Source organism: Hippocampus zosterae, chromosome 15, assembly GCF_025434085.1.
Source record: "Hippocampus zosterae strain Florida chromosome 15, ASM2543408v3, whole genome shotgun sequence".
In the NCBI taxonomy this organism is placed as follows: domain Eukaryota; kingdom Metazoa; phylum Chordata; class Actinopteri; order Syngnathiformes; family Syngnathidae; genus Hippocampus; species Hippocampus zosterae.
In genome coordinates, this window is record NC_067465.1 from 10,255,389 (window position 1) to 10,282,130 (window position 26,742).

General features: G+C 42.9%; 3 protein-coding genes across 9 annotated transcripts; 1 reads left to right on the plus strand and 2 right to left on the minus strand.

Annotated features, from left to right (window-relative positions):
- Positions 1-6,256: 6,256 nt before the first annotated feature.
- Positions 6,257-16,641, minus strand: LOC127616014 (acyl-coenzyme A thioesterase 2, mitochondrial-like). 7 transcript variants are annotated; one of them, XM_052087423.1, is made up of 6 exons: positions 16,501-16,627; positions 15,090-15,567; positions 13,933-14,120; positions 13,230-13,600; positions 12,001-12,175; positions 6,257-6,619 (listed from the first exon to the last, which is right to left on the minus strand). In XM_052087423.1, exons 1-6 carry the CDS (start codon positions 16,549-16,551, stop codon positions 6,557-6,559), a joined length of 1,326 nt encoding a protein of 441 aa, XP_051943383.1. In that variant the 5' UTR covers positions 16,552-16,627; the 3' UTR covers positions 6,257-6,556. The 7 variants fall into 7 exon arrangements, with proteins under 7 accessions (XP_051943383.1, XP_051943385.1, XP_051943386.1 ...); XM_052087425.1 differs by lacking the exons at positions 12,001-12,175; positions 13,230-13,600; positions 13,933-14,120; positions 15,090-15,567; positions 16,501-16,627 and adding exons at positions 7,256-7,626; positions 7,959-8,146; positions 9,438-9,915; positions 10,086-10,176; positions 10,849-10,907 and having other exon boundaries at positions 6,257-6,794; XM_052087426.1 differs by lacking the exons at positions 12,001-12,175; positions 13,230-13,600; positions 13,933-14,120; positions 15,090-15,567 and adding exons at positions 7,256-7,626; positions 7,959-8,146; positions 9,438-9,915 and having other exon boundaries at positions 6,257-6,794; positions 16,614-16,641.
- A 1,083-nt stretch (positions 16,642-17,724) lies between these two features.
- On the plus strand, positions 17,725-21,612 carry sdr39u1 (short chain dehydrogenase/reductase family 39U, member 1). Its single transcript, XM_052087443.1, has 7 exons — positions 17,725-17,893; positions 18,555-18,661; positions 18,745-18,827; positions 19,676-19,797; positions 19,897-20,049; positions 20,849-21,379; positions 21,535-21,612. Exons 1-6 carry the CDS (start codon positions 17,878-17,880, stop codon positions 21,310-21,312), a joined length of 945 nt encoding a protein of 314 aa, XP_051943403.1. The 5' UTR covers positions 17,725-17,877; the 3' UTR covers positions 21,313-21,379; positions 21,535-21,612.
- mettl17 (methyltransferase like 17) lies at positions 21,553-26,740 on the minus strand. Its single transcript, XM_052087419.1, has 13 exons — positions 26,427-26,740; positions 25,369-25,510; positions 24,856-25,005; positions 24,691-24,778; positions 24,513-24,594; positions 24,369-24,442; positions 23,965-24,059; positions 23,803-23,873; positions 23,486-23,593; positions 23,297-23,416; positions 23,135-23,221; positions 22,842-23,038; positions 21,553-21,756 (listed from the first exon to the last, which is right to left on the minus strand). The coding sequence occupies exons 1-13, from the start codon at positions 26,499-26,501 to the stop codon at positions 21,648-21,650; spliced, it is 1,398 nt and encodes a 465-aa protein (XP_051943379.1). The 5' UTR covers positions 26,502-26,740; the 3' UTR covers positions 21,553-21,647.
- Between the last annotated feature and the right edge of the window lie 2 nt (positions 26,741-26,742).

Sequence of the window (26,742 nt, forward strand, 5' to 3'; positions counted from 1 at the left end):
TTCTAAAATTAAGTGGGTTAATATAAGTAGTATTGTTGCACTTTTATTGAGAAATATTTTTTTTGTGTCTTCTGGCCACAAATGCTGGCGCGATACTATTTCAGATTGGCCATGAAGACAACACCATCATGCAATAAAAGCCAATCAAAAGAAACAAAGTCACTCAACGTATCAATGCTAAACAGAAACAAAAAGTAACGATAAAAGACTACACAATTTAATACATTTATGGACAAAGATTTTAACCTATTATTTAAAAATAATTTCTTCAATCAATTACAATTTTAATTATGTATTTTTATTATTATATATTTCTAATTTTGACACAAAATACACTGTAAAAAGAACTACCACTAAAACTAAATTGACAAACATAAATGATCACAGTAATTTAACAGGCAAATTCAGTTCACAAACCAAACTAAAACACTGCCTTTATTGCTTGATGTATTATTGTACTACAGTATGTCCATTTTCTATTTCATTTAAATAAATTCAATCCACACATCAGTGTTAAGCTACAAGTGCATTTGAAAAGCAGTGTAATGCATGCCGTCCTAAGTGAAGGGGTGTTTTGGGTTTTTTTTGCTACATGACAACACCTCCACAGGTGAGCCCCATGCTGCTTCATATGCATCTCGTTAGGAAATGGAGCTTTTATTGAACTCCTTTGAGTGGAAAGTGGGAGTTAAATCTCTTCTGTTCTTCAATGGGTTCATTGGGGAAGACCCTCCTGCTTGATGCCCTCCCCCACCCGCCCAAAAAAACACCACTCGCCCCCCAGCATACTTTTCCATGGTTCAGGTGGGGGTCCTGCCTGAGGAGTCATGCAAAGGGGACAGAGATTGAACCCGTAACACCTAAAGGCTGAATTGCTAACATTAATGCTAATACTAAATGGTAATGTGGTGTGAAAGGTTGCATAAAGCTCTGGTGGTTTTTAGTGGTCTTTACAGTTTTCGCAGAAAATAATCCTGTTCCGAGAGGTGTTCGCACTTTCCTTTAGCATTAAGATAAGCAATAGAATGTACAACAAATAACGTGTTCATCACGTATACTTGGACAGTGCTTTAATGAACTGCTAATGAGAATGCTAAATGATAATATGGCGTGAAAATGTGTGGTGCATTTATTTTGGCGTTTGGTAGACTCATTCATCTTCCATACCGCTTGATCCTCGCTAGGGTCGCGGGGGGTGCTGGAGCCCATCCCAGCCGTCTCCGGGGCAGTAGGCGGGGGACACCCTGAATCGGTTGCCAGCCAATCGCAGGGCACACATAGACGAACAACCACCCACGCTCACACTCACAGCTAGGGACAATTTAGAGTGTTCAATCAGCCTGCCATGCATATTTTTGGAATGCGGAAGGAAACCGGAGCACCCGGAGAAAACCCACGCAGGCCCGGGGAGAACATGCAAACTCCACACAGGGAATCCGGAGCTGGAATCGAACCCGGTACCTCTGCACTGTGAAGCCGACGTGCTAACCACTGGACTACCGGGCCGGTTTGGTAGACTTTGAAGTATTATTAGCAGATAATACAGTATTAGTTTAAGAGTAGACATTAAGGTAAGCGTGAAAACTAGCGTAGAAAAAGTACCAAGATTAGCATAAATGCTAATACGGCCTCAAAAGGTGATATACTGTAGACATCTTTGAGGTGTTAGCACCAGATGATCCTGCTCTCGCAGGTTTTAGCACTTCAGCATTAACATTGAGACAAGACACCTAAGTCACCTAAATAAGTCGAGATAGGTTCCACTAATTTGGAGATAGTTGGAATTTTGTCAAAATAAGCAAGATTTTATTCGTGTTTTTATGACATCCTCCTGGCAAATGACTCTGGAGACCACGTGTGTCTAGTTTTATTGGACTTAACTGCAGCATTTGATACAGTGGATCACAGTATTCTGCTGACTCGTTTGCAGCACTTGGTGGGCATTGGCGGCAGTGCTCTTGAGTGGTTTAGGTCCTATCTAGCTGACGGAACCTTTTGTGTCAGCCTTGGCTGCTCTGAGTCACGCACTGCTCCCCTGTCATGTGGTGTTCCACAGGGCTCAATTCTGGGGCCTCTGCTGTTCTCACTGTATCTGCTCCCATTGGGTTTCATCTTAAGGAAACATGGTATTCCCTTCCACTGCTATGCAGATGACTGCCAGATCTATGTCCCACTGAGCAAGAAAGACGCCTTCTCATTAAGGCCACTCCTATCCTGTCTGGAAGAAATCAAAACCTGAAGAAGGTCGTTTGCAAGTCATTTAGCACCATGCTCTCCACAAACATGCGGTGTGATAAACCGGAGAGGGGGCACCCATCATCCGGGCGCACCCCAGCCCAGTGTCGAACGGCGTTCCGCGCGGCCGGAGCCGCTAACCTTGACCAACCGGGGGGCGGCGGCGCTACGGTATCGGCACGTCTAGGCGGGATTCTGACTTAGAGGCGTTCAGTCATAATCCCGCAGATGGTAGCCTCGCACCATTGGCTCCTCAGCCAAGCACAGAAGACAGAGGTGATATTGTTTGGTCCCAGTGGCCCTTGTACATTCCATCCTGTAGACTTGAGCCCCCTGTCTCCTTATCTTAAGTCAACAGTCTCAAACTTAGGCCTTAAACTGGACAGTGATTTCAAAGTCGATTGGCAAATTGGTGCCGTTGTTAAATCCAGCTTCTTTCACCTTAGACAGCTGTCCAAAATAAAACCTCTCCTCTCACATGAACACTTTGAGACAGTAATTCATGCCTTTGTCACATCCCGGCTCGATTACTGCAATGCCCTTTACTTTGGAGTCAGCCAGTCCTCCATTAAGCGCCTTCAGTTGGTCCAGAATGCCGCTGCTCGCCTCTTGACTGGTACTCGTAAGAGGGAGCACATAACTCCTACTCTGGCATCCCTTCACTGGCTCCCCATTCATTTGAGAGTTATTTTCAAGATCCTCCTCTTTGTTTTCAAATCTCTGAATAATCTCGCGCCACCTTACTTCTCTGAGCTCATCCGCCCCTACACACCTGCCCGGCGCCTCAGGTCTGTGGACCAGACATTATTAGAAGTACCAAGAACTAAACTGAGGCTCAGAGGGGATCGAGCCTTTTCTGTTGCTGGTCCCTCTCTCTGGAATGCCCTCCCACTGAACATTCAGCAAGCCTCCTCGCTGCCCATCTTCAAAGCCCTCCTCAAAACTCACTTGTATTCTTTGGCATTCGACTCAGCAGGACTTAGATTTGTTCTTGGTTTTACTGTTTGGTGCTTTCTACCACCTTTATTACCGATTTGTCTTACTGTTTATTGTGCATGTTAAATTGCTCCATGTACAGCACTTTGTATGCAGCGATGGCTGTTTGAAAGTGCCGAGGCTTCTACATGGAAGACATTGAGGGTCGGGATGTCACATTCATTTCCTGTTGGTGGCGAGCGGCCACTGCCTGTTCCCATCAAGACGGCCATATTGATGAAGGTTGGCCATACACACACACACACGCACACACACACACACGCACGCGCGCGCACGCACACGCACACACACACACACACGCACACACACACACACACGCACACACACACACACGTTGTCTCTTCACCGTTTTGGCACCAAGTGAACGTCTGACAGTTTCCCCACTAATCAAAGCCTCACACATGCAGCTCCCATGCAGCTGCAATAAAAGCCCATGTTCAGCTTTCCAAGATGCAAGGCTCAAGCTAGCTCACATTTGACCAAAAGACAAGCGGCTGCCGGCTTTCACATTTTCAACAAATGTCCTTCTTGTCCAAAATGTGCATACTTGCAGACAATCCAAAGGATCACAGTAGAGGAGAGCTGAGATCGTTACACTATGTACCTGTCACTCTCAAATGATGGCCCCCTTCCTGTGGGTGGGAACCACCCTAATTGGCTCCAGATGGATTGGGAGGAGTGTGTGTGCGCGCAAGTGTGTGTGCGTGTAAATTGCTCCATCCAAAAATGACTTGAACATGTGCACGGTGACTACGGTGAGAATGTAATGGGTTTTATTAGCATCACTGCTAGCATCGTTGCCATCTTGACCTCGTTTTGTCTTTTTTTTTAAAGGGGAATTCAAATTCAAACGTATTTACATGTTTTTTACATTAAATTATTTTGTTGACAGAATTAGTCTGAAAAATAAAAAATAACGTACAGCATTTATTATTATTTTTTTTTATTATTATTTCATTTTCATTTTTTAAAAATTCCAGCTTCTTGTTTGTTTTTTTTAACTGGAGACTGTTCTTGAAATAAAATTAACATTTTATGTTTAGTCACATGTACTGTATTTCCGTGTGCACTTTGATGCATGAACCATAAATCTTATTTAACATGAATTGCGGTTGTAATTTTCAGTGGAGGGCTCTTTGTTATACTCGGAGCCTCTCTAAGCACTAGAAAGGATTCTCAGTATGATGCATGTCATACATGTCATGGAGCTCCTCTATTTTAAATCCATTCACTCAATTTAAAATAACGAATGATGGATGAATGTGCACAATTTTCCACTCCCTCCACACCAGCGAAAAGGTCATTTTGTCCCATCGCCTATGTCGCCTCAACCCTGATCTTGATGGTTTCCAGTCAGAGTGACTGCAGGTGACAACATTTTAAAAAAATCATTATTACAATTATGATTTTTCACCACATGCTCTCATTTTACTGTAACAATAAGGTCACCAAACTCTACAGCAGATGCTTTCTAAAACGCTGTCAGACTCATGTTTCACCAACACACAGAAAATGTCTGCTGACGTGTATGGCTAGCATTCTGAGCCGACTGTACAATGGACAAAAACAGAACAACATGAAATAATCCACAAAGTCACCAAAATCCACTGCACGATTGGCCACACAGACATGTATCATAATTCACGCAGCCAGCACTTCCTCTAGTTACATTATGATAACCGCCACCTCGCAGAATAGAAATTTACAGAAAAAACAAAAAATAATAAAAGTTATTTAAGCATATATAGTTAGAGTGAGCAAAGCGCCACCATGGAATCTCAGCTCAGCGCATACTTGACATAGCTTGGTGAGGAATGCATGAGGTGTATTCAAGGTCCTTGGGTGACTTGTACTTTTAGGCCTGCTACAGAATAAAAACCACCTGGTGCTTGTTTTTCTTTCCTAGTGTACCTGGCGTCCCACCCTGACGAAAAGTGTGATCAGCAGGACGGTTGGCTGTATGTGTGTGTGTGTTTTCCACAGCTCCCAGTTCTTTTTCCATCGTTTTTTGGGAGTTGGAAAATGTTTTTCCCCCTCTGGAGACTACATTGCCATGGTTAGAGAAAACATTTCAAACTTTTAATAGAAAATTTGATGGTCTCTGTTACTAATGTGTGGACCAACACACGATGACGTGATAAACGACACCGCTATTAGCTTGTTAGCGCACTAGCTCGTTAGCTAGTGAACGCAGCAGTTCAGTCCTAAATTATGGCCAGTCTTTCCACATTTCAGAAGTTATTTACAAACATATTGAATGTAATTAGAAAAAAATAAAGAAATCAACAAATATAGAGCCAGCCCTTGTTCTCAATGCCACATTGAAAGGTTTATCTCATTCCAATTGCCATACGTTACTTCTCAAAACCTAAGCAAGATGTCCAGAAACATGCAATGGTGAGTTCGTTTTCCGTACGTTTGTGCACAAGAAATTGGTCTGTTTCGCACATGTCAACTAGTGTGTTTCTCAGGTGAGCTACACGAATACAGCTCGCTTGGTTAGCCAGCTAAATATAGTCACGAGACGCCACAGTGCTTTTATCTTAATTATTTCCAGACCTATTTGTGCACTCAACACAAACACAACGCAGGACGAGGTAATGAAAATACCAGACTGACATTTAACATGATTACGTGGATGCCATTGAATAAGGCAGCAATGGCACATTTGAGTGAGATTATGTTAGAAAAGATATGCTTGTTAGGGCTTCAAGCGTGATACTTTTTCAATCCAAGCAAATGACATTTTTTGCATAAGAATGAAATCATATTTATTGAGGATCTCCAAAACAATCATAATTTGAAAAATTTCTCTAGCACTTAAAAATAAATTAATTCATTTTTGGGGGAGTGGGGAGAGCAAAGGGGGGGGGGGGGGGGGGCAAAAATCAAACGATATTCAGGTTGTTCTTGTTAAGAAGAAGATTGAGTAAAAATAAATGTACCTGTATATGTTTTTGGGGAAATTTCTACTCATAGTAGAATAAAATCAGTTTTGTTTCAACAGAAACATCTTAATAGTTGAAAAAAAAAAAACACGAATTAAAAAATACATAAAAAATCATTCTTATTGTAGTGTTGCAATGTTAGTCATACAGTATCTGTTGGAGAGAATGAAGTATAGATTACAATTACTGTTTTTTAATTGTAAAAAGGATTTTTAAAATGCTATTTATAAAATTACAATTCAAGAGGTGAATCAAGAAATTGGTGTTACACATCACAACGTCCTCTTCCAAAAAATTGCAAGGAAAAACAAAAACAAAAGAATCGCAATCAAATACGGTACTTTTGATGACTGCACCTGATTTTGGCGTCATTCAGTTTATAATTTGGCTTTGGTGTTTGGGTGTGCACAGCTCAGCCGGCTCCGAAAGAACTCTTCCACCTTCTTCCAGGCTAGCACCTCGGCGCGGGCGTGGGCTTGGGGCTCGCCCCCCCACATGATGACTGTGCGCAGGAACCCGTGCAAAGCCGAGCGGCAGTAGGGCCCATAGGGCGGTTCCAGCAGGTGCCCGGCCCGCGGGTAGCACACCATCTCCACGTTCTCCTTCCCGGCCCGCCTGAGTCCATCCACAAGGAAAATGAACAGTCAAGACAAAAAGTTTTTTTTTTGGTTGAGGAAAAAAATTTGGATCTTCTGAGAATGAAGTTGAGTTTTTTTTTTAATGTCAGAATCTTAAGAGACTTTTCTTTACAAAAAAAATGTTCCCCCCCACCTCAAGAAAAATGTCATTATGTCATGAGGATAATGTCAAAATGTTATGAGTTTTTTTACGACGGCCATTTACGTCGGAAATGTGTGCGACTCTAGTTAAGCGGAGTCCCCATTCTAACAATGCAAGTTGAAGTAAACGGAATCAGACAATAAATAAAATAATCAGTACATAGAAAGTAAAAGTAACAATTTGACGAAACGTCCATCTAAAGGCGCAGATGATGGGCAGCTATGACTCCCCAAGATAAAGCTAGCGGTATTCTGACAAGATATGTTCCTCCCCAAAGCGTTACATGATCTACCCACCGGAGTTGCGCCGCCATGCTTTCCATGTAGGCCCGGCAGTCATAGTTGAGGTCATCCTCGGAAGCCAGGAAGAGGAAGTCGGCAGTTGCTTTCTCTATGGGGACCCGGCTGGTCCGGTTCTCTTCACTGTTGGGGTCGGTAACACCAAACTTGACGATGCTGGCACCGTCGGCAGTGGGTATGATCTTGGTCAAGTCTAAGGTCACGGGAGAGAGGACCTCTCGACCCCGGTAGTGCAGAGGCGCCCCCATGTTACCGCTGCAGGCGTTGATCCAGACCACCGCACGGACACCCGGCACGAAGGATGCCAGGGACAAGGCGATGTCACCCGCTTTGGAACGCCCAATCACGCCCAACCCGTCACTGCCCACCTAAGGAGAACAACAACTGCCCATGTGACACCGAATACTCATATCCGACAATTATTTTTTTAGGCCCGTATACATTCTGATATTTGGCAGAATACTGTGAAATAAATTCAGATAACCGGTTAATTGGCCTATGAATTATTTAAAAATTTAAATGCATTTTTTTTTGGGGTGGGGGGGTGGTTGAACATAATTACTTTTGTCTGCATCCCTAGTGTTAAATTAAACTTTTGTTAGGGTTTCGAACAAAGATTAGGGATTTAAAACTGGGTTTGGGTTTCAAACTCAGATTGGGACAAGGTGGAAATCTCTTCCATTCCTGCTGCAGTCGTCACCTTGGGTTGCTGCTGCAAGAAGACCAGAGCCTCCTGGTAGTAGTCCAGCTCCAGGTAGTTGATCTTGGCAGGCTTGTCGTACATGACGGGCACGTTCAGGACCACAAAGCCTTTGTTGGCCAAAAGGCTGGCACGTTTCTCTGATGCAAAGGAGGACAAATCCAGCACGCCGGGGAACGGTCCCTCACCTGCCGTGGAATGAAACAAAGCACAGTCAGCACAGGACTTAGGCCATCAAGCATTGGTTAAGGTATCAAAGTAAAGTGAGGGTTACAAATAGCGGTTTCGTGACTTCGTTAGCTTCAAATGGCTGGGTTCAGTTCAGGGTGCCCTTGCCCACTGTCAACTGGGATAGGCTCCAGCATGCCCCGCGACCTCCGTAAGGATAAGCGGCTCAGAAAATGGATGGATGGATGGATGGATGACTGGGTTAGGTTTTCACAGTTACAGTGAAACTCCTCTACAACAAAACCTACATGGGCGAAAATACCCCCTAGTGTGAACAAATCTTCATGCATTAACACCATTCCCACTTTCTAGCCCCACATACAATGAAAAAAAAAACCCTGTTGCGTGAATGAAATCTTTTTCTCTGCTCTTGCCTCGCGATGAGATTCACGTCAACCAAGTCTAATTCAGCAGCGACCTCTACTGCTTCGTTTGGAAACGGCAACAGCAACCACAAAACTGATTTACACAAGCACAGTAGTCCAGGAAGTATTTGTTATTGTTGGTTTCAGATGCAGAAAGAACGTTGCGTTCCTAAAACTGCTACAAAACGGACCTTTGGATGTCAAGCAGCTAAGATGAGAAGAGCTCTGATGCTGGAAGAAAGGGTAAAAGTGATCAAAATGAAAGACGGAGGAAACAAAATAACAGACATTATCCAAGAAATTGATGTAAGTGAAAGTGAATGCTGATGGTAAATTTCGCAATTTCTTCCCCTTTTTTTCTTTCTACACTGACTATATGAAGTGTCAAATAAGTGTATGCTCATACTTATGCACTGTTGGAATAAAAATAAAGAGTAGACATACTTTTATGTTTGTGTGCGTGTGTGTGTGTGTATGTATGTGTGTGTGTGTGTGGTTATGTGGTTGTGTTTACATCTGAGATCAAATTTTCTACAGTGAAAAAACCCCTGTTGAGGAAAAATTCTTGCTGCAAACATGATTTTGTTGTAGAGGAGTTTCACTGTATCTGAAACATTTATCATTGTCTCAAGTTAAAGCAAGGTTTCAAATGAGTGTTTTAAGACAGGGTTAAAGTTGTGAAATACGTTTTCAAGGTAGATTTGGCATTTACAGCCAAGGTCAGAATTAGGGGTTCCAGGGTTCAGGGTTAGTTCGTAAATTAGGGCTTCAAGACTAGAGCTGGGTTAGGGCTTCAAGCATTGGTTAAGTGTTTCAAGCGAGAGTGAGAGTTTCCGAAGCAGGTCATTAAGCATTGTGAGGGGTTTAAATGACATCTGGTACAAACCTGGTGGTGTGAACAGCACTCCGTTCCCCTTCCCGAAGTTGACAACCTCCCTTACGGTGCCTTCCCCCAGCAGGACCCTCTCGTTGATGACCTCCGCGAGGGCACCTCCCTGTTCTTTCTCCTCTACGTCCATACCATCGTGCACCGAGAACCTGACCAGGTGGGGACTCAGCGCCTTACTCCAATGGAAGTATTTGTGTGGGACGATGGGCCGCATGGACCACAGTAAGCCCATAGGCTCCACCCCCTCGTAGGAACCGCACAGGGCGGCATCCCGGCAGAGGTCCAGCTCTCCGTCACCATCTGCTCTGTAGACAGCGGCCGAGCGGAAGACCACCCCTCGCTCGTCGGTGGCCTGGGCCCTCAGAGTGACCACTTGTCTGGACCCCAGACCGGCCACCTTCACATGAACGGGCTCATCGAAAAGGCAGCGGGCTCTTGGGAGAAGACTGAGGCGCACTTGAGGCAACATGCCCACCTTGAAGGGAACCACGAGAGGAGGCATCAATCAAGACTGTGGCGAATCAAATATTTTTAGACTCACCTGTTGTTTGATTTTTCTTTTTATTATCTTTTTTGCTTTCGTTTCATGACTTCATTTCACTCTGTGAGGTGATGAATTGTGTGTTTGTGTTGTGTTTTAATTACTTTTCTTGTTGAAATCCATCAGGCTTGTCATAACGGGCATAGACTTGATAAACTCCAACTTAGCCCTACACTTTTTCGGTTTGCTTGTTTTTTTGTAAAATTATGTAATCACTGTTTTTTGTTTTTCATTTTGAGTGAAGCTGATTGAATCAATCAATAAATCAATATTACATCCAGGGTGTACAGTTTTATTACCTCTTGTTGTACATTGTGCAAACGATTACTTATACGAATAATTATTATAACAATAATAATGAATACCTTACTTGTGATTTTCATGAGAGACAGACAGACAGGTAGATTTAAGAAAAAAAAGAGATTCGTAAAAACAAATATGAAAAAACAGGCTCGTGACTTCATTGCATGATATTAAGAGGCCTGTCGAGTCGGATAAGATAGCAAAGTTGCAATCGATTACCGGTACGCTGACATGAAATGACCCTCCAAAGTTTAGTAAAGCAGAGGACGATCCTAGCGACCCGAATCGCTCGTTCCTGTCATTTGTGCTAAACTAAATAGTTTGCACCAGGTTTCACAAAGTGTGGGATTGCATGATTTTAATGACCAAAAAATATAGAAATTACAATAGTTGCGGGCACGTATTATAAACTTGTCATGAAGGACGAAAGTTTGGTGACTTCGTTAAAAGCGTCCCCAGGTGTCGTGACTCGTTGAAGGTCATTCGTCACTAACTCATTCATCTGCAATATTTTATTTGTACTAGTTTTATGTGCAAGATTAGCGGGAAAATGTGTTTAGCTCACCCATAAGAAGGAAATCTCAGCTACCAAGTGGAGGGGGCAAAAAAAATGGTCACGCATGCGCACATCAAACGAACCTGAATATCTTTGTACGAGGTTAGCCCGAAGCTTAAAAAAACGGATTTGCCGTCAGTCCCGCCACTTAAAGGGGAAGTCATATCCAACATTTTCCGAACAGTCATAAGTGCCCCTACTCCTAGTCTTAACACGGCATATTTATAAAAATTGTATTTCTGAAGTGTGTAATATGAGGCAAAATACAGCTGTTCTCATCCATTTCAGGGGGTGGTCATTTTGTCACTTGCTGTCGACTGTAAATGACATCACAGGTGCTCAGGTAACCTCAACCACAGCACACCAGGTTATGGGTATGGTCAGTTAATGTTCGTACGCGGGGTGGCACGTTGGAAACTAGTTTATTACCTCCGCCTCACAGTGAAGAGGTGCAGGGTTCGATTCGGGCTCTGGCCTTCCTGTGTGGAGTTTGCATTTTCTCCCCATGCCTGCGTGGGCTTTCTCCGGGTACTCCGGTTTCCTCCCACATTCCAAAAACATGCATGACAGGTTAATGGAACACTCTAAATTTTCCGTAAGTGTGTAAATGCGGATGGTTGTTCGTCTGTGTGCCCTGCGATAGGCTGGCAACCAGTTCAGGGTACCCCCCGCCTACGGCCAAAGACAGCTAAGATAGCCTTGTGCGGTAAGCGGATCTGAAAATGGATGGAATATACTGTACCATTGATCTGAATGCATGCGCACAACAAACGCCAAACTTCAGCCAGGTGTTAAAACGCCGTTTGATTGGTGAATATAGTTTGATGGAATCCATAATGTTTTGTTTCAGGTAGGTCAACACACTCAGAATACAGGCAAAGTTAGCTTTTCTTTCAAGAATCGACCGTCTCGCGGTTTGTATTTTATTTATTTAACTAGAAGTAGTTATACGTACCATCCAATAGGTGGGGGTATTAAATTGGTGTTGCACATCACAATATCCTCTTCCCAAAAATTGCAAGGAAAAACAAAAACAAAAGAATCACAATCAAATATGGTACGTTGGATGACTGCATATGATTTTGGCGTCATTCAGTTTATAATTTGGCTTTGGTGTTTGGGTGTCCACAGCTCAGCCGGCTCCGAAAGAACTCTTCCACCTTCTTCCAGGCGAGCACCTCGGCGCGGGCGTGGGCTTGGGGCTCACCCCCCCACATGACGACTGTGCGTAGGAACCCGTGCAAACTCGAGCGGCAGTAGGGCCCATAGGGTGGCTCCAGCAGGTGCCCGGCCCGCGGGTAGCACACCATCTCCACGTTCTCCTTGCCGGCCCGCCTGAGTCCATCCACAAGGAAAATGAGCAGGCTTTCGTCAAGACAAAAAGTCGAAATTTTATAAGAATTACGTTTTTTTTTGGTTGAGGAAAAAAGTTTGATCTTCTGAGAATGAAGTTCAGTTTTTTAAATGTCAGAATCTTAAGAGACTTAAGTAATATTTATTTACAAAAAAGTTGTAATATTACAAGAAAAAAATGTTTCCCCCCCTAAGTAAAAGTCATGAGGATAATGTCGAAATGTTATGAGGTTTGCACCGTAAAGTCCTCTTTTTGTAAAAATTATTATTTTTTTACTTAAAAAGTCACAAAGGTGCATTTTTCACACACACAAAAAAAGCCCAAATCATGCAAGAATAAAGTCACATATTTGCTGAGATAAAAAGTCAAAATCTTGCCAGACTACAGTTGTATCTTTGAGAACTAATCTTTTTTTTTTTTTTTTGGACTTTGTCAAGAATAAATTCTAAACATGTTTTTCATAAAACATCAAATGAGTCAAATTAAATAATTACCTGTATTTATTTATTTTAACAGTAGTGTGATTAATTATGTAAACCAGGGGTCCTCAACCGCCGGTCCACGGACTGGTACTGGGCCGCGGCCCACCTGTACCAGGCCACAGAGACAGACCAAGATCTTTTCTTAGGTATGTTTTTGGTGGGTCTTTCAAACACACAACCACCCTCCAACACCACCAAGCACGTCGATTACCTTCCAAAAGGCAATTAAATAGGCCTGGGTGATTTAATGATCGAGATTTGTGATATTACGTGACCAGCGGTAAGCTTTGAGCATATTTACGCCATTACGGCCATTCACGTGGAAATGTGTGCGACTCTCGTTAAGCGGAGTCCCCATTCTAACAATGCAAGTTGAAATAAATGGAATCCGCCAATAAATAAAAGTAGCAGTACATAGAGAGTAAAAGTAACAAATTGACAAAACGTATATATCTAAACGCGCAGCTGATGGGCAGCTATGTCTCCCTAAGACGAAGCTACCGGTATTTTGACAAGACAAGTTCTTCCCCAGAGCATTACACGAGCTACCCACCAGAGTTGCGCCGCCATGCTTTCCATGGAGGCCCGGCAGTCACAGTTGAGGTCGTCCTCGGAAGCCAGGAAGAGGAAGTCGGCAGTTGCTTTCTCTATGGGGACCCGGCTGGTCCGGTTCTCTTCACTGTTGGGGTCGGTAACACCAAACTTGACGATGCTGGCACCGTCGGTAGCAGGTATGATCTTGGTCAAGTCCAAGGTCACGGGGGAGAGGACCTCTCGACCCCGGTAGTGCAGAGGCGCTATAATGTTAGCGCTGCAGGCGTTGATCCAGACCACCGCACGGACACCCGGCACGAAGGATGCCAGGGACAAGGCGATGTCGCCCGCTTTGGAACGCCCAATCACGCCCAACCCGTCACTGCCCACCTAAGGAGAACAACAACTGCCCATGTGACACCGAATACTCATATCCGACAATTATTTTTTTAGGCCCGTATACATTCTGATATTTGGCAGAATACTGTGAAATAAATTCAGATAACTGGTTAATTGGCCTATGAATTATTTAAAATTTTAAATGCATTTTTTTTTGGGGTGGGGGGGTGGTTGAACATAATTACTTTTGTCTGCATCCCTAGTGTTAAATTAAACTTTTGTTAGGGTTTCGAACAAAGATTAGGGATTTAAAACTGGGTTTGGGTTTCAAACTCAGATTGGGACAAGGTGGAAATCTCTTCCATTCCTGCTGCATTCGTCACCTTGGCTTGCTGCTGCAAGAAGACCAGAGCCTCCTGGTAGTAGTCCAGCTCCAGGTAGTTGATCTTGGCAGGCTTGTCGTACATAACGGACACGTTCAGGACCACAAAGCCTTTGTTGGCCAAAAGGCTGGCTCGTTTCTCTGAAGCAAAGGAGGACAAATCCAGCACGCCAGGGAACGGACCCTCACCTGCCGTGGTTGCAACGAAACAAAGTACAGTCAGCACTGCAGTTAGGCCATCAAGCATTGGCTAAGGTATCAAAGTAAGGTGAGGGTTACAAATAGGGGTTTCATGACTGCATTAGCCGTGATTGGCTGGCAATCAGTTCAGGGTGTCCCCCACCCACTGCCCTAAGTCAGTTGGGATAGTCTCCATCACGCCCCGCGATCCGAAAATTGATGGATGGATGGATGACTGGGTTAGGTTTTCAGCTATCTGAAGAATTTATAATTGTCTCAAGTTAAAGCAGGGTTTCAAATGAGTGTTTTAAGACAGGGTTTTAAGTTTGGGGTTAGTGTTTTCAAATGAAGGTTTCAAGGTAGATTTAAGGTTTGAAGCCTCGGTCCATGTTCCCAACTAAATTCAGGGTTTCTAAGTACAGTTTCAATTCAGGGTTTGAAGCCAAGGTTAGAGTTTCAAACTGGAGTTAGGGTTTCAAAATAAAGTTGCAGGGTAAGATTATTTTAAATTAGGGATTCAAATTAGTGATAAAATGAGTGTTTAGGGCTCCAAATCACAGTTTCAAACGCCGGGTAGCGTTTGCAAGTAGGTTTAAGGTTTCTAAGTATGGTTTCAAGCTACAGTTAGGGATTGAAACTGAGGTTGGAGTTGGAGGTCAAAGCTATGAAATCGGACTGTTGTTTCAGGTTACGGCTTGAAATGAAGGTTTCGATACAAGGTTAGGGTTTCAAATTTGGCCTTCAAATTAGGATTTTAAAGGGCTTCCAAATTGACTTTTCAAATGAGGGGTAGGGTATCAAATTAGTGTTTCAAGACAGAGTTAAGCTTTCACACCAGGGTTAGTTCGTAAATTAGGGCTTCAAGACTAGAGCTGGGTTAGGGCTTCAAGCATTGGTTAAGTGTTTCAAGCGAGAGTGAGAGTTTCCGAAGCAGGTCATTAAGCATTGTGAGGGGTTTAAATGACATCTGGTACAAACCTGGTGGTGTGAACAGCACTCCGTTCCCCTTCCCGAAGTTGACAACCTCCCTTACGGTGCCTTCCCCCAGCAGGACCCTCTCGTTGATGACCTCCGCGAGGGCACCTCCCTGTTCTTTCTCCTCTACGTCCATACCATCGTGCACCGAGAACCTGACCAGGTGGGGACTCAGCGCCTTACTCCAATGGAAGTATTTGTGTGGGACGATGGGCCGCATGGACCACAGTAAGCCCATAGGCTCCACCCCCTCGTAGGAACCGCACATTGCGGCATCCCGGCAGAGGTCCAGCTCTCCGTCACCATCTGCTCTGTAGACAGCGGCCGAGCGGAAGACCACCCCTCGCTCGTCGGTGGCCTGGGCCCTCAGAGTGACCACTTGTCTGGACCCTAGACCGGCCACCTTCACCTGAACGGGCTCATCAAAAAGGCAGCGGGCTCTTGGGAGAAGACTAAGGCGCACTTGAGGCAACATGCCCACCTTGAAGGGAACCACGAGAGGAGGCATCAATCAAGACTGTGGCGAATCAAATATTTTTTGAGTCACCTGTTGTTCGATTTTTCTTTTTAATTATCTTTTTTGCTTTCTTTTCAAGACTTCATTTCACTCTGTGAAGTGATTAATGTTGTGTTTGTGCTTTAATTACTTTTCTTGTTGAAATCTGTCAGTCTTGCGTAGACTTGATAAGCTCCAACTTTACCCCACACTTTTTTCGGTTTGGTTGTTTTCCTGTAAAATTATGTAACCACTGTTTTTTGTTTTTCTTTTTGAGTGAAGCTGATTGAATCAATATCACATACAGCGCGTACAGTTTTATTACCTCTTGTATATTGTGCGACAATAATAATTATTATAACAATAATAATGAGTATGTTACTTGTTAATTTAATGAGAGACAGACAGACAGGTAGATTTAAGAAAAAAGAGATTAAGGTTATTTACAGTCTGTATAAACATTTACATCTTTTATATTTCTGTTTCTGTAGAGGGGACATTAACCGACAATTTTCCATCATTGACAGATTTTTTTTAATAGTTGACGGGGAAAATTTAAGGCCGTTCGTCATTTTGACGGTTGAAAATTGGGCAATTAACCACAGCAACAGCACGTCTTTAAGAATCTCGCGCGGCACTTTAAGAGAGAGAAGCAGAGACAAAGAAGAACAATGACGGGTGGATAATAGAGACAGAAGAAGTTATTTCAATTGTCATTGCAAGAGTTTAGTACAGTATGTGTTGTGATGAGGCGACTTGGTTTTTTTTTGGAAGCATGGTCTCTCGTGGCCAAAACTATTCACGGCCTCGAAACGCCTCAGCGCACTAAATATATTTTTTTTAAAAAAAGTGAGCGAGAGAGAAGCCCGGCCTGACCCGAAATTCGGGTCGGGTCGGCCTCGGGCCGCCCGATCTTACCTCTACCCCGGGTGTCGTGACTTGTTGAAGGTTATTCACAAACTCATTCATCTGCAATGTTTTATTTGTGCCAGTTATGTGCAAGATTAACGGTAAAATTTTGTTTAGCTCACCCACAAGAAGGAACTGTCAGCGGGTGGGGAGTGCGGTGGGGTGGGGTGGGGGGTATTGGTCGCGCATGCGCACATCAAACGAACTTGAAGATTTTTGTGCGGTTAGCCGAAGCTAAAAAAATAATAATAACGGATTCGCCGTCAGTCCCTTCACTTAAAGGGGAAATCAAATATAACATTTTCGAACAGTGATATGTTTGAGGTGCCCCAATCCCAGTCTTAACACGGCATTTTGATTTAAAAAATGTGTTTCTGGGATGTGAAATATGCAGTAAAATACAGCTGTTCTAATCCATTTCAGGGGGTGGTCATTTTTTCACTTGCTGTCGACTGAAAATGACATCACAGGTGACCCGATTTCTGGGTTTGGTCAGTGACACGTTGGACAACTGGTTTATTACATCCGCTTCACAGTGCAAAGGTACAGGGTTCGATTCGGGCTCTGGCCTTCCTGTGTGGAGTTTGCATTTTCTCCCTATGCCTGCGTGGTTTTTGTCGGGTACTCCGGTTTCCTCCCACATTCCAAAAACACGCATGACAGGTTAATTGAACACTCTAAATTGTCCCTAAGTGTGAGTGTGAGTGTAGATTGTTGTTCATATATGTGTGCCCTGTGATTGGCTTGCAACCAGTTCAGGGTACCCCGGCCTACAGCCCAAAGACAGCTAAGATAACTGTGACCCGTGTGAGGATAAAGGGATCAGAAAATGGATGGATGGAATATACCATTGATATGAATGTAGGTGCACAACGAACGCCAAACTCCACACACTAACCAGATGTTAAAACACGGTTTGATTGGTGAATACATTTGGTGGAATCCATAATGTTTTGTTTCAGGTGGGTCAACACACTCAGTGTTGTCCGTGCCATCCAATAAGCGGTGGTATTAAACGAGTAAATTCAAACAAAAGAAAAAGACAACCAACCGAAGAACAGAGAGTAGGAATTAATAAAGTTACATTTATACGTCAATAAGCATGCAGCGTCTTGCGTGTATTAACATCTAATTTATAAGCAGTTAAAATCGATACATAGCACAGGTGTGCATATTACTTTAAAACAGCTGTCAGTAACGGCATCGTCGACATAACTTCCGCGGTTCTTGGACTACAAATCAACGTCACTACCTTGACGACGACATTCCGGTCAGTCCAAAAGTGCGAAACAGCCGAGGAGTTGTCCTATTGGCTCTAAAAGACAATCGTCTGTCGCCACGTTTGGTCATTAGATAGTAACATTGGACTACAGTATTTGATTTATTATGAGAGTCGTCATTGGTATGTAAGCTTCCCCAACTTTTCAAAGTTATATTCGACGAAGGAAACGTCAATGTGACACAAAGGTCCTTGCTAGTTGTTAGCATTCTCACATTTTTTCAGCAATTGTCTCTCCGGACTATATGAAACCATACAGATGCTAATGAACACTACTAAAGTTTTATGATGACCCGTCTCTGTCTTTTGCAAAAGTTGAGTTCCGTGTAATAGTATGTTTTGTAAGCATCTGTATGTATGGCAGTCGTTTGCTTGCATTGCCCAAAGGGATATTCTGAAATGACATCTTTCTTCACAATGTTTAGTGAAATAGTCTTTCCGTGTAATGCAGGCATGTCCAGCTCCGGGCCTGAAGGGCCACTGTCCTGCATGTTTTCCAGCTCTCCTGGCTGCAACACACCTGATAGATGATCAGCTCACCAGCCAGTTCTGAAGCAGCATTAGAACGTTCCTGATTATTTGAATCAGGTGTGTTGCTCTTGGGAGAGCTTGAAAACGGGCAGGACAGCGGTCCTTGAGTACCAACTTTGGACACCCCTGCTAATGTATGTCGTGGTGAATTCAGGGACAGTCCAACATCATACCTCACTTAATTCCTAATGTTTAACTGTACTTCTAAAACATCTATCCAAATGCCACACCCGTCCAATTGACTTCCTTGCAGGGGGAGGATCTGGCTTTGTGGGTCGTGAGTTGACTCGCCTACTCCGGGAAAAAAACCACGAGGTTACAGTGATCTCCCGCCATCCCGGCCCCGGGAGGATAACATGGGTATATGATCTAGATGTGATGTGTCACATTTCATCTTCATTTGAATGCATCACGACCCTTTTCTTCCTTCTTGCTTCTGCTAGGGTGAGTTGGAGTCATCCGGCCTCCCACCATGTGAGGGCGCTGTCAACTTGGCAGGGGAGAATCTCATGAACCCACTGCGATGGTGAGCATCACCATTACTCCTAAAATGCAACCATCTATTGTACCTGAAATGGGAACGAGAAGAACAGTTGCACAATAGAAATAAACAGAATGGCTAGAAATGCAGTGAGTCAAAAAGGTGTCTGCAGCGCACACAGGTACACATGCGTGTCAAAACGATTACTCCTCTTGACAATTTGTCATAACTGTTACCTTGAACAGTAGAAATCAAGATCTTCTACGCATTCATGCAATGCTTATATGATCAATATGATTTGGCCTGTTCTACATGGTACAAGCCCCAGGTGTCTGAATAGAAATAATCGCGATATCGAAAAACATTCCTCGAAGTAAAAAAATAAAATCCATCCATCGGATACTTTGTAATATGCACAAATTTGTACGTGTCATAATAGGTGTGATACCTCCCCAACAGTCAATCATGACAATCGTCACCTGGCACAACAGAAATAAACAGAACCACAAATAAGCCACAAAATTGAAGGGGGGAAAAAAAGACGCACTTGGTCCCAAATTCACTCAGCCATAAGTGTCATGGTTAATGAGATGACAGGTATTCATGATAATCACCACTTTACATGTTAGAAATAAACAAAAGAACTACAAATAATCCACAAAGGGGGGGGGGGGTGGGGGGGGGGGGGGCAAAACTAAATAAATAATCCCCAGAGAGATAAAAAGACAATGGAACACGCGCAAGCAATATTTGTTAGTATTAATGCAATCATTTCTATTTCTGGTTATTCACATTAACTGCCACCTTTCACATTATAAATAAGAAAACTTTCAGAAATAATCCACAAAATGTACAATCCAACGCAATCCAGAATTGGCAATTCTTTGTTTCAGGTGGAACGAAAGCTACAAGAAGGATTTGTTTTCCAGTCGCATCGACACCACAAAAGCCCTGGCTGACGCTATCGCAGCTTCGCCGAATCCTCCCCACTCATGGGTCCTAGTGTCGGGCGTAGGTTAGTAATTTGTCATATAGTTTGTTGCTAATTGGAAGCTCGAGTAGCCACTATTTTGTTTGCAAATGCTAGCAAGTAGCAATTGTTCTCTGACTGCAGCGTGCTACAAACCCAGCCTGACAGCTGAGTACACTGAGGACAGCCAGTGGGCGCCATTCGATTTCCTTTCTCAGCTAGTGAAAGAGTGGGAAGCCGCTGCACTGCTGCCAGAAAGTATGACAAAGACCACCAAGCAAGTGGTAGTCAGACCGGGTATGTAGGAAATTATATTTCGTGATACATGTTTAATTGTGGATGTTATTTCACACATATATGCCTGCAAGGGGAAAAGGGAAAAATTACATTGATCTTGAAATGAGTGCGAAGCTTCAGTTTGAGTTTCTTTTAAAACATATTCATTGTATATTATTAATTTGTGTGATCTTTGGTTCTATTTCCAGTTTTGTTTTAAATATGTAATTTCCCATAGTGATTACATTCTTATATTTTGTGGGAAAATATTTTCTATTCCTCATTAATGTATTTTTTTGCATGCAATAATGGTTAAAAAAATGTCATTTTACAGATCATAATTTCTAAATAGTTTAGTATTTTTAAAAAACTATTTCACCATCGTTCTTCAGATCTATGTTTTGAAATTAGTATATTTAAATGAGGTTTTACAGATTTACATTTTAGACAATTTTACTGAAATATTTTAAAATAGATTTTAAATTTAGTCTAAAAAACATTGCTCAATTGACTTTTAAAAAAATTACCTGAAACGTATCTATTGTGGAATTAAATGCACCGCAATCCTTGATATTTTGCGATTTTACTGATGATGCATCCTAAAAAAATTACATTTACACTTTTAGTCGAGACAGCATTTAATTCTCTGCAATTATTGTAATATTGTGCTTTCACTTATAAATCCTATTTGGTTTGTTATGGTCATGTTAAAAAAATTGCAACAATCATGACTTTAAAAAAAAAATCAAATTCTGATGCACATAAATTTTTCACAGTCACTTTTTAGACATAACCTGTTGTTTGGTCCTCCCTTTCCCAGGGGCAGTTTTAGGCCGTGACGGCGGTGCCATGAAGCAGATGCTGCTTCCCTTCTGGCTGGGCCTGGGGGGCACCTTGGGCTCTGGCCGGCAGCCCTTCCCGTGGATCCATGTCACAGATCTGGCTGGCATCATCGCCCAATCATTGGAGCCGCCCTCCCCCTCTGATGTGCCACCTTCTTCGGATCCCCCTTCTGGTGTACCGCCCTCCTCCCGCCAAGTCCTCAATGGGGTATCCCCAGCCCTCAACACCAACTATGAGTTCACCAAGGAGCTGGGTAGGGTGCTGAATCGCCCCACCATCTTACCTGTGCCCGCCTTCGTGCTCAACGCCTTGTTGGGCTCGGAGAGAGCCGTAGTACTGGCTCAGGGCCAGAAGGTAGTACCCAAAAGGACTTTGGAGACTGGGTTCCAGTACATGTTCCCAGACTTGGCGTCAGCCCTCAAAGAAATTGCCACCAGTTAAACAAAAACTTACATGACAAAAAAGAACTGCTGTTGCTCCTCTACTGTAAAAGAGCATTTTACATCATGTTCATACTGTACAAAAGGAAACTAAAAAGAAATATTTAGAACTGTATTATCGCTGTCTCATAAGCAACATAAGTTATGCTAACTTGGGTGGTGAGTGGGCGGTTTAAAGCTAAATTTCATCATAAATGAGCGGTTCATTAAGGACAATCATGAGTTGGAGGGAGCAACTAACTTCCTTGGTGTGAGTTATGAGTTTATTATGTGGCGAAGAAATAAAGCAATGGTAATTTTATTAGCAACTTGTACCTCAATGTTTTTACAAGCATGTTAGCATGTCGTCGGTTCCCCATTCTTGTCTTCAATTTGGTTGTCGTTGTCCTGAACAAGAGGAAGCCTGTCACCCCATTCACTGTTGCGGGCACAGCGGTACACATCTCTAAATGGACAAAAAATATAATTGCTTCTTCAGGAAAGGCTCTTTATATTTACAGTGCACTCCGCTTAATAGAACACCGGTTAATAGAGTAATCCGCTTAATAGAGCAAAAGGCTCTGGAACGGATTTGCCTAATGCAATTTCCTATAAAGATACTCCGCTTAGTAGAACAGATCTCCGCTTAATAGAACAGGCCGTAAGCAATGAACATTGTAAACTAGTGGATTTCGAAGTGTAGCTATCGGGATACTGTACCACTATCGCGAGAAAACGCGGTAGTTCTAGCCGTATACAGTAACAGGTAGCACGCGTCACTCCACACATAGACACAGGCACGTCACAATGGCTTCAACTTCATTCAAGAGACGAGGGCTATAAGAAGGACATACTCAGACGATACGATGCATTGCCGGATTCTCAGAAGGTACGCCCGCGGTTTCCAGGACTTCCCTCTTATCCAGCGCATTGAGAGGGAAGTCAACCGCAAAATTACGGACTCCTGTTTCCAGACAAAAGTAACGAAATTTTTCTCGTGATTTGAAATGTTTGACTGAAGTTGATTAAAGTTGTTGTTTTGTTGTTTGATTAAAGATATGGACGTCCACAGTCGAAATAGCTCTTCTAACTCGTCAGCAGGGGTTTTTCTGCGTGCATAACTTGGTCGTCGACGTGTCTGAAGGTGTACCTAATAAAGTGTCTCCGGTTAATAGAAACTCCGCTTAGTAGAACAGAAGCGCTTCGGCCCAATGGTGTTCTATTAAGCGGAGTGCACTGTATTAGAAAACTATTAATGCTCAGGAAGCCAACATAAAAACTGTTTAGTTGGTATGACCTTTTTCCTTACATTTGTTTGGTATTATACTGGCCCCGACAGCACACACTAAAGATGGCGTTCAACTTACAACTTATGCTAAGGAAGTTAACATTACCTTAATTCTCGCAAGAGAGGAGCGACTAACTTTCTTTAGCAATATGCTGCTCTTGTAATGACTCGTGCTAATAAAATTAGCAGTGCACTTCAGTACTACTTTGCATTCAACTGCAAAGTTTGTTAGCATCAACCTCCTTAGCTAGGGGTTCACTCACCGTCCGTGTTTGCTGGCAGTCACCACCACGTGCTCCAGTTGTCCATCTGGACGACACAAATGGCAGTGCACGTGCCTTGTCCTAGCTTTTGGGGGCGCTATCAGTCTAGACCAGTCCACTACCGCGCCTTCTGCTTGTGTGCGGTGCCGCTCACGTGTCATAATCAGATAGCTGAACCTCTCCGTAAGACTGTTGCGCTAAAACAAAGGAATGTAAACATGAGTGTGTTGTAAATGAGCAGTTTAACGTTAACTGCCTTAGCATGTGTTATACATCAACATTTAAATACTTACGCCGTATAGTGGCATGTACACCTGCTGGAAGTTGCAAGGCACGATGGACGGCAGTGCAAGTTTGGGACAGCTGGCTTCATGAGGACACTTATAAAAAAAACAGACCAAAAAAATCAGTATGATACAATTATATCAATACATATAAATTATCTGAATAAATACCGGAGCAAACACAGAAGCTGGTCTGGTGTCATGGACGATTTTGTCTTTGTTCTGTAGTATAGAGTCTCGGGCATCCATTAGTATTTGATGGCCTTCTTTGGTTCCGTTTTCCACCAATAACTGAAACATAAACAGTCTGCAATATTTTATTTCATATTGTTCGACTAAATTATATTCTGTGCTACCCACCAAGTAGGAGGCGGTCTTCCTCCACAGCGTGATGACCGCCTCTTCACGCTCCTTCGCGCCGGGAATTTCTGACAACGTGAAGGCCGACGCCACCAAGTCAAACTGCACCTGAGGAAACGAAAATGTCCAGCTGCGGTAAGTAAAAATGCATCCTTGTCCACCGAAATCAAGAAGGTGCCAAAAATGTTTCATTTCCAAACTAAGTAATGAAGGCAGCAAAAGTAAACTGCTCGACTACATCATGAAAGTTACCAAAACAATGACCTACTTTGCGACATAACAAAGGTACCAAAAATGGGTCCCGGACTGAATCTTACCTTGGGAGATATGGGGAGGAACTGCCTGAAGTAAACATGTTTGATGTGAGCTTCATTGTGTTCGCCATCGCCTTCATAACCACAGGAAAAAAGGCAATCAGTTGAACCCAATTTAATGACACCTTTAATTATTATTAATTTGTGACCTGAGCGAGCCTGTACCTTTAAGAAGCCGTTCTGCCAAAATGTTCATAGACCCTGAGATGTCTACACACACCAACTCATTCAAAGTGGCAGACCAGCAAGCATGAGATGCCCTGGGGAATTAAAACAACAGATTTGGGTCCAAGAAATAATTGGCCAAATTAGCAAATGTGTTTCCATTGAACTGAATAAGACACCCCAGCTGAACTGAAGGAATAATAAATAGAAATTGATCCAGTTTCTAATGAACTCACCATGCAAATACAAAAAGGATCTCGTCTCATTTTCCTTGATTTGCTTTTAAATCCACTAAATGCCTTAAAGACAACTTAAGTGCCTTTTGTGAATACATTTTTCAGATCTGCTACCGAACTGCATCCAATTTCAATTTCATACAAAAAAACTCTTTCAAGTCCACTTACCAGGCCACCGTTCCTAGCCCGGATCCAAAATCCAGGAGGGACTGAGGAGCAAAGGTGGGATCGCGTTTCTTTATCTGAAAGCATAACAACAAAAATATTTAATATATTAATTCCGACTTCCTGCTACAGCAATTTGTAATGGACCTCGTTGAGAGCCCTCCTCACTGCAGCGTAGCCTCCGGCCAGCTTGGCCACCATGTAGACCATGCCGAGCTCCTCGTCATACCTTGAAAAAAATGTGACAAATTTGTAAATTAGAATACATTCCAAAAATCCATGTTTTGTACCTCCATAATAATATAATAGTGATGTGTTCAATTACTTCAAAGGAGTCCAGTGATAAAATGTCCGCCGAAGTTCAGACAAAACGTCCCTCTTGATGCGGTCAGCCACCGCTTGCTCATCTAAATCTACAAAGAGAAAAGAAGACACAAACATGAATGTTCATATATTGGTAAATATTCATATCATATATATGTTTACCCACCTCCTCCTTTCTCCATGGCCTTCTTCCAGAGTTCCTTCTCCAGACTTACGGCCTTCTTCCTCACTGTTGAATCCTCTGCAGCTCGCTTCCTGCTCCACAGGAAGTTAGTTAGCTTGCGAGCACGTTCGGGAAGCTGGATCACCTGAGACCCTAAGAAATTATATCACATAATATCATCACAAATAATAAAAGATGCAGGTTTCTCGCTGTTAAAGTAACTAAATGGTACCTTGCCAAGGAAAGTTAGGAAACTGCCAAGTGTGGCTCCATTTCCTCTCCAAATCAGTACAATGATATCATAAGTTATCTAATTGGTTCCTTTCTGAACCATGTCATGAATGTAAATGGTTCTCTGTCTGATTAGTTAATTAAGGCACCCAAAACGATTAATTGCCCATCAGAATCATTAAGGTTCCATAAATGGTTCTATGACTGCATTAGTTGTTATGATACTAACTACGGTTGCTTGTCCAAATATGTCATCATGATAGCAAAAATCTTTTTTGAACTCACTTTCAATGATAGAGCGGGCGGCCATTAGGAGTTCATCGGGCAGGCGCAGGGTTTTGAGGTGCGTCACCCCTGGATGTCGTTTGTGTGGCTCTTTATTGAGGAAATCTGCTTGGGACTGAGGGTTTGCGACTGCACTCAAGCACTGGGAAGAACGTTTAAGTAAGGTAAGTAAAAATGCTTCCTTGTCCACCGAAATCAAGAAGGTGCCAAAAATGTTTCATTTCCAACCTAAGTGATGAAGGCAGCAAAAGTAAACTGCTCGACTACATCATGAAAGTTACCAAAATGGTTCTCCGCTTGGCTACGTTGTTCAGGTAGCAAAATTGTTTCCTGATCCAGTTACTTTCAGGAAACAAAAGTACAAAATGGATCCCTGAATATGTCTAGAAGGTACCAAAATAGTTCCTTGCTTTGCAATGTCATTTAGAAACCAAATTGTTCAGCTAAGACATGAAGGTGCCTAAAGCGGTTCCTTGACCAGCTCAGGCAGCGGAACATAAACTGGTTCCTTGTCTGTCTAAGATATAATTGTACCTCCCATTATTTGGCTATGTCATGAAAGTTAGCAAAACGGTTTCCTGCCTGGCAGAGTCATGAAAGCTACCAACATGATTCCATTGCTGGGCTACAATGTGAAAGTTAACAAAATAGTTGTCGTTTGTGTGGCTCTTTATTGAGGAAATCTGCTTGGGACTGAGGGTTTGCGACTGCACTCAAGCACTGGGAAGAACGTTTAAACATCAAACTAGTAAATAGAAAAGATACGACACTGTCGTGAGCCAGAATAAATATTACTGTAATCGTACACCAGACAAGATTATGTCGGTGTACCAATAATGCGTTGCGGTAAATACAGCGATACCGTGACATCGGTGAAATATTGGGCCAAAATGTACTGACTTGAGGCAAACGTCAAGAAACACAAAACAACATGTGTAACAGCAACAGCAACTAGAATAAGTAAGAGATCACGACACGAATAATTTGAGAGTGGCCAAACTTTACATTCAAAGATGCCGTTCTTCAATAACACCCGCGTATCCCCCAAAACACCTCACCCTGCTCGCCGCTATCCTCCTAACAACGGTTGCCCGATGGCAAAAGATGCAAGAAACGTAATTCCACGTTGCCATCTTTCTGTATTTCTCGTAGCTGTTAGTTATTAATTAAAACAAATGAGGGCGAAAGTGTCAGTCAAACATCGTGAAAGCACATTGTCTTTATCCGTCGACAAAATAATTCCGTGTGAGGAATGAGGCTGGACTTTTGTTCATCACATATGGTTCCGGGTATTAAGTGAATAAATGGGCTCACTCTGAGCCATCATCTGTTGTGCCAAACGTTATTAAAAACCAAATTAACTATTTGTTAATT

What these genes read in the sequence shown, in the direction of transcription:
- LOC127616014 (XM_052087420.1), bottom strand. Translation starts at nt 10,906, where the DNA reads ATGCGTGACCATTTTTTTTGCCCCCTCCACTTGGTAGCTGAGATTTCC. An exon ending in CTGAGATTTCCTTCTTATGG is followed by an intron (nt 9,916 to 10,849) that starts GTGAGCTAAACA and finishes GTTCCCTTCAAG; the next exon opens with GTGGGCATGTTGCCTCAAGT. An exon ending in AGCATGGCGGCGCAACTCCG is followed by an intron (nt 6,795 to 7,255) that starts GTGGGTAGATCA and finishes GGATGGACTCAG; the next exon opens with GCGGGCCGGGAAGGAGAACG.
- sdr39u1 (XM_052087443.1), top strand. An exon ending in GCCCCGGGAGGATAACATGG is followed by an intron (nt 18,662 to 18,744) that starts GTATATGATCTA and finishes TGCTTCTGCTAG; the next exon opens with GGTGAGTTGGAGTCATCCGG. An exon ending in GGTCCTAGTGTCGGGCGTAG is followed by an intron (nt 19,798 to 19,896) that starts GTTAGTAATTTG and finishes CTCTGACTGCAG; the next exon opens with CGTGCTACAAACCCAGCCTG.
- mettl17 (XM_052087419.1), bottom strand. Translation starts at nt 26,501, where the DNA reads ATGGCAACGTGGAATTACGTTTCTTGCATCTTTTGCCATCGGGCAACC. An exon ending in GGCAGAACGGCTTCTTAAAG is followed by an intron (nt 23,874 to 23,964) that starts GTACAGGCTCGC and finishes GTGGTTATGAAG; the next exon opens with GCGATGGCGAACACAATGAA. An exon ending in TGTACATGCCACTATACGGC is followed by an intron (nt 23,039 to 23,134) that starts GTAAGTATTTAA and finishes CCTTTGTTTTAG; the next exon opens with CGCAACAGTCTTACGGAGAG.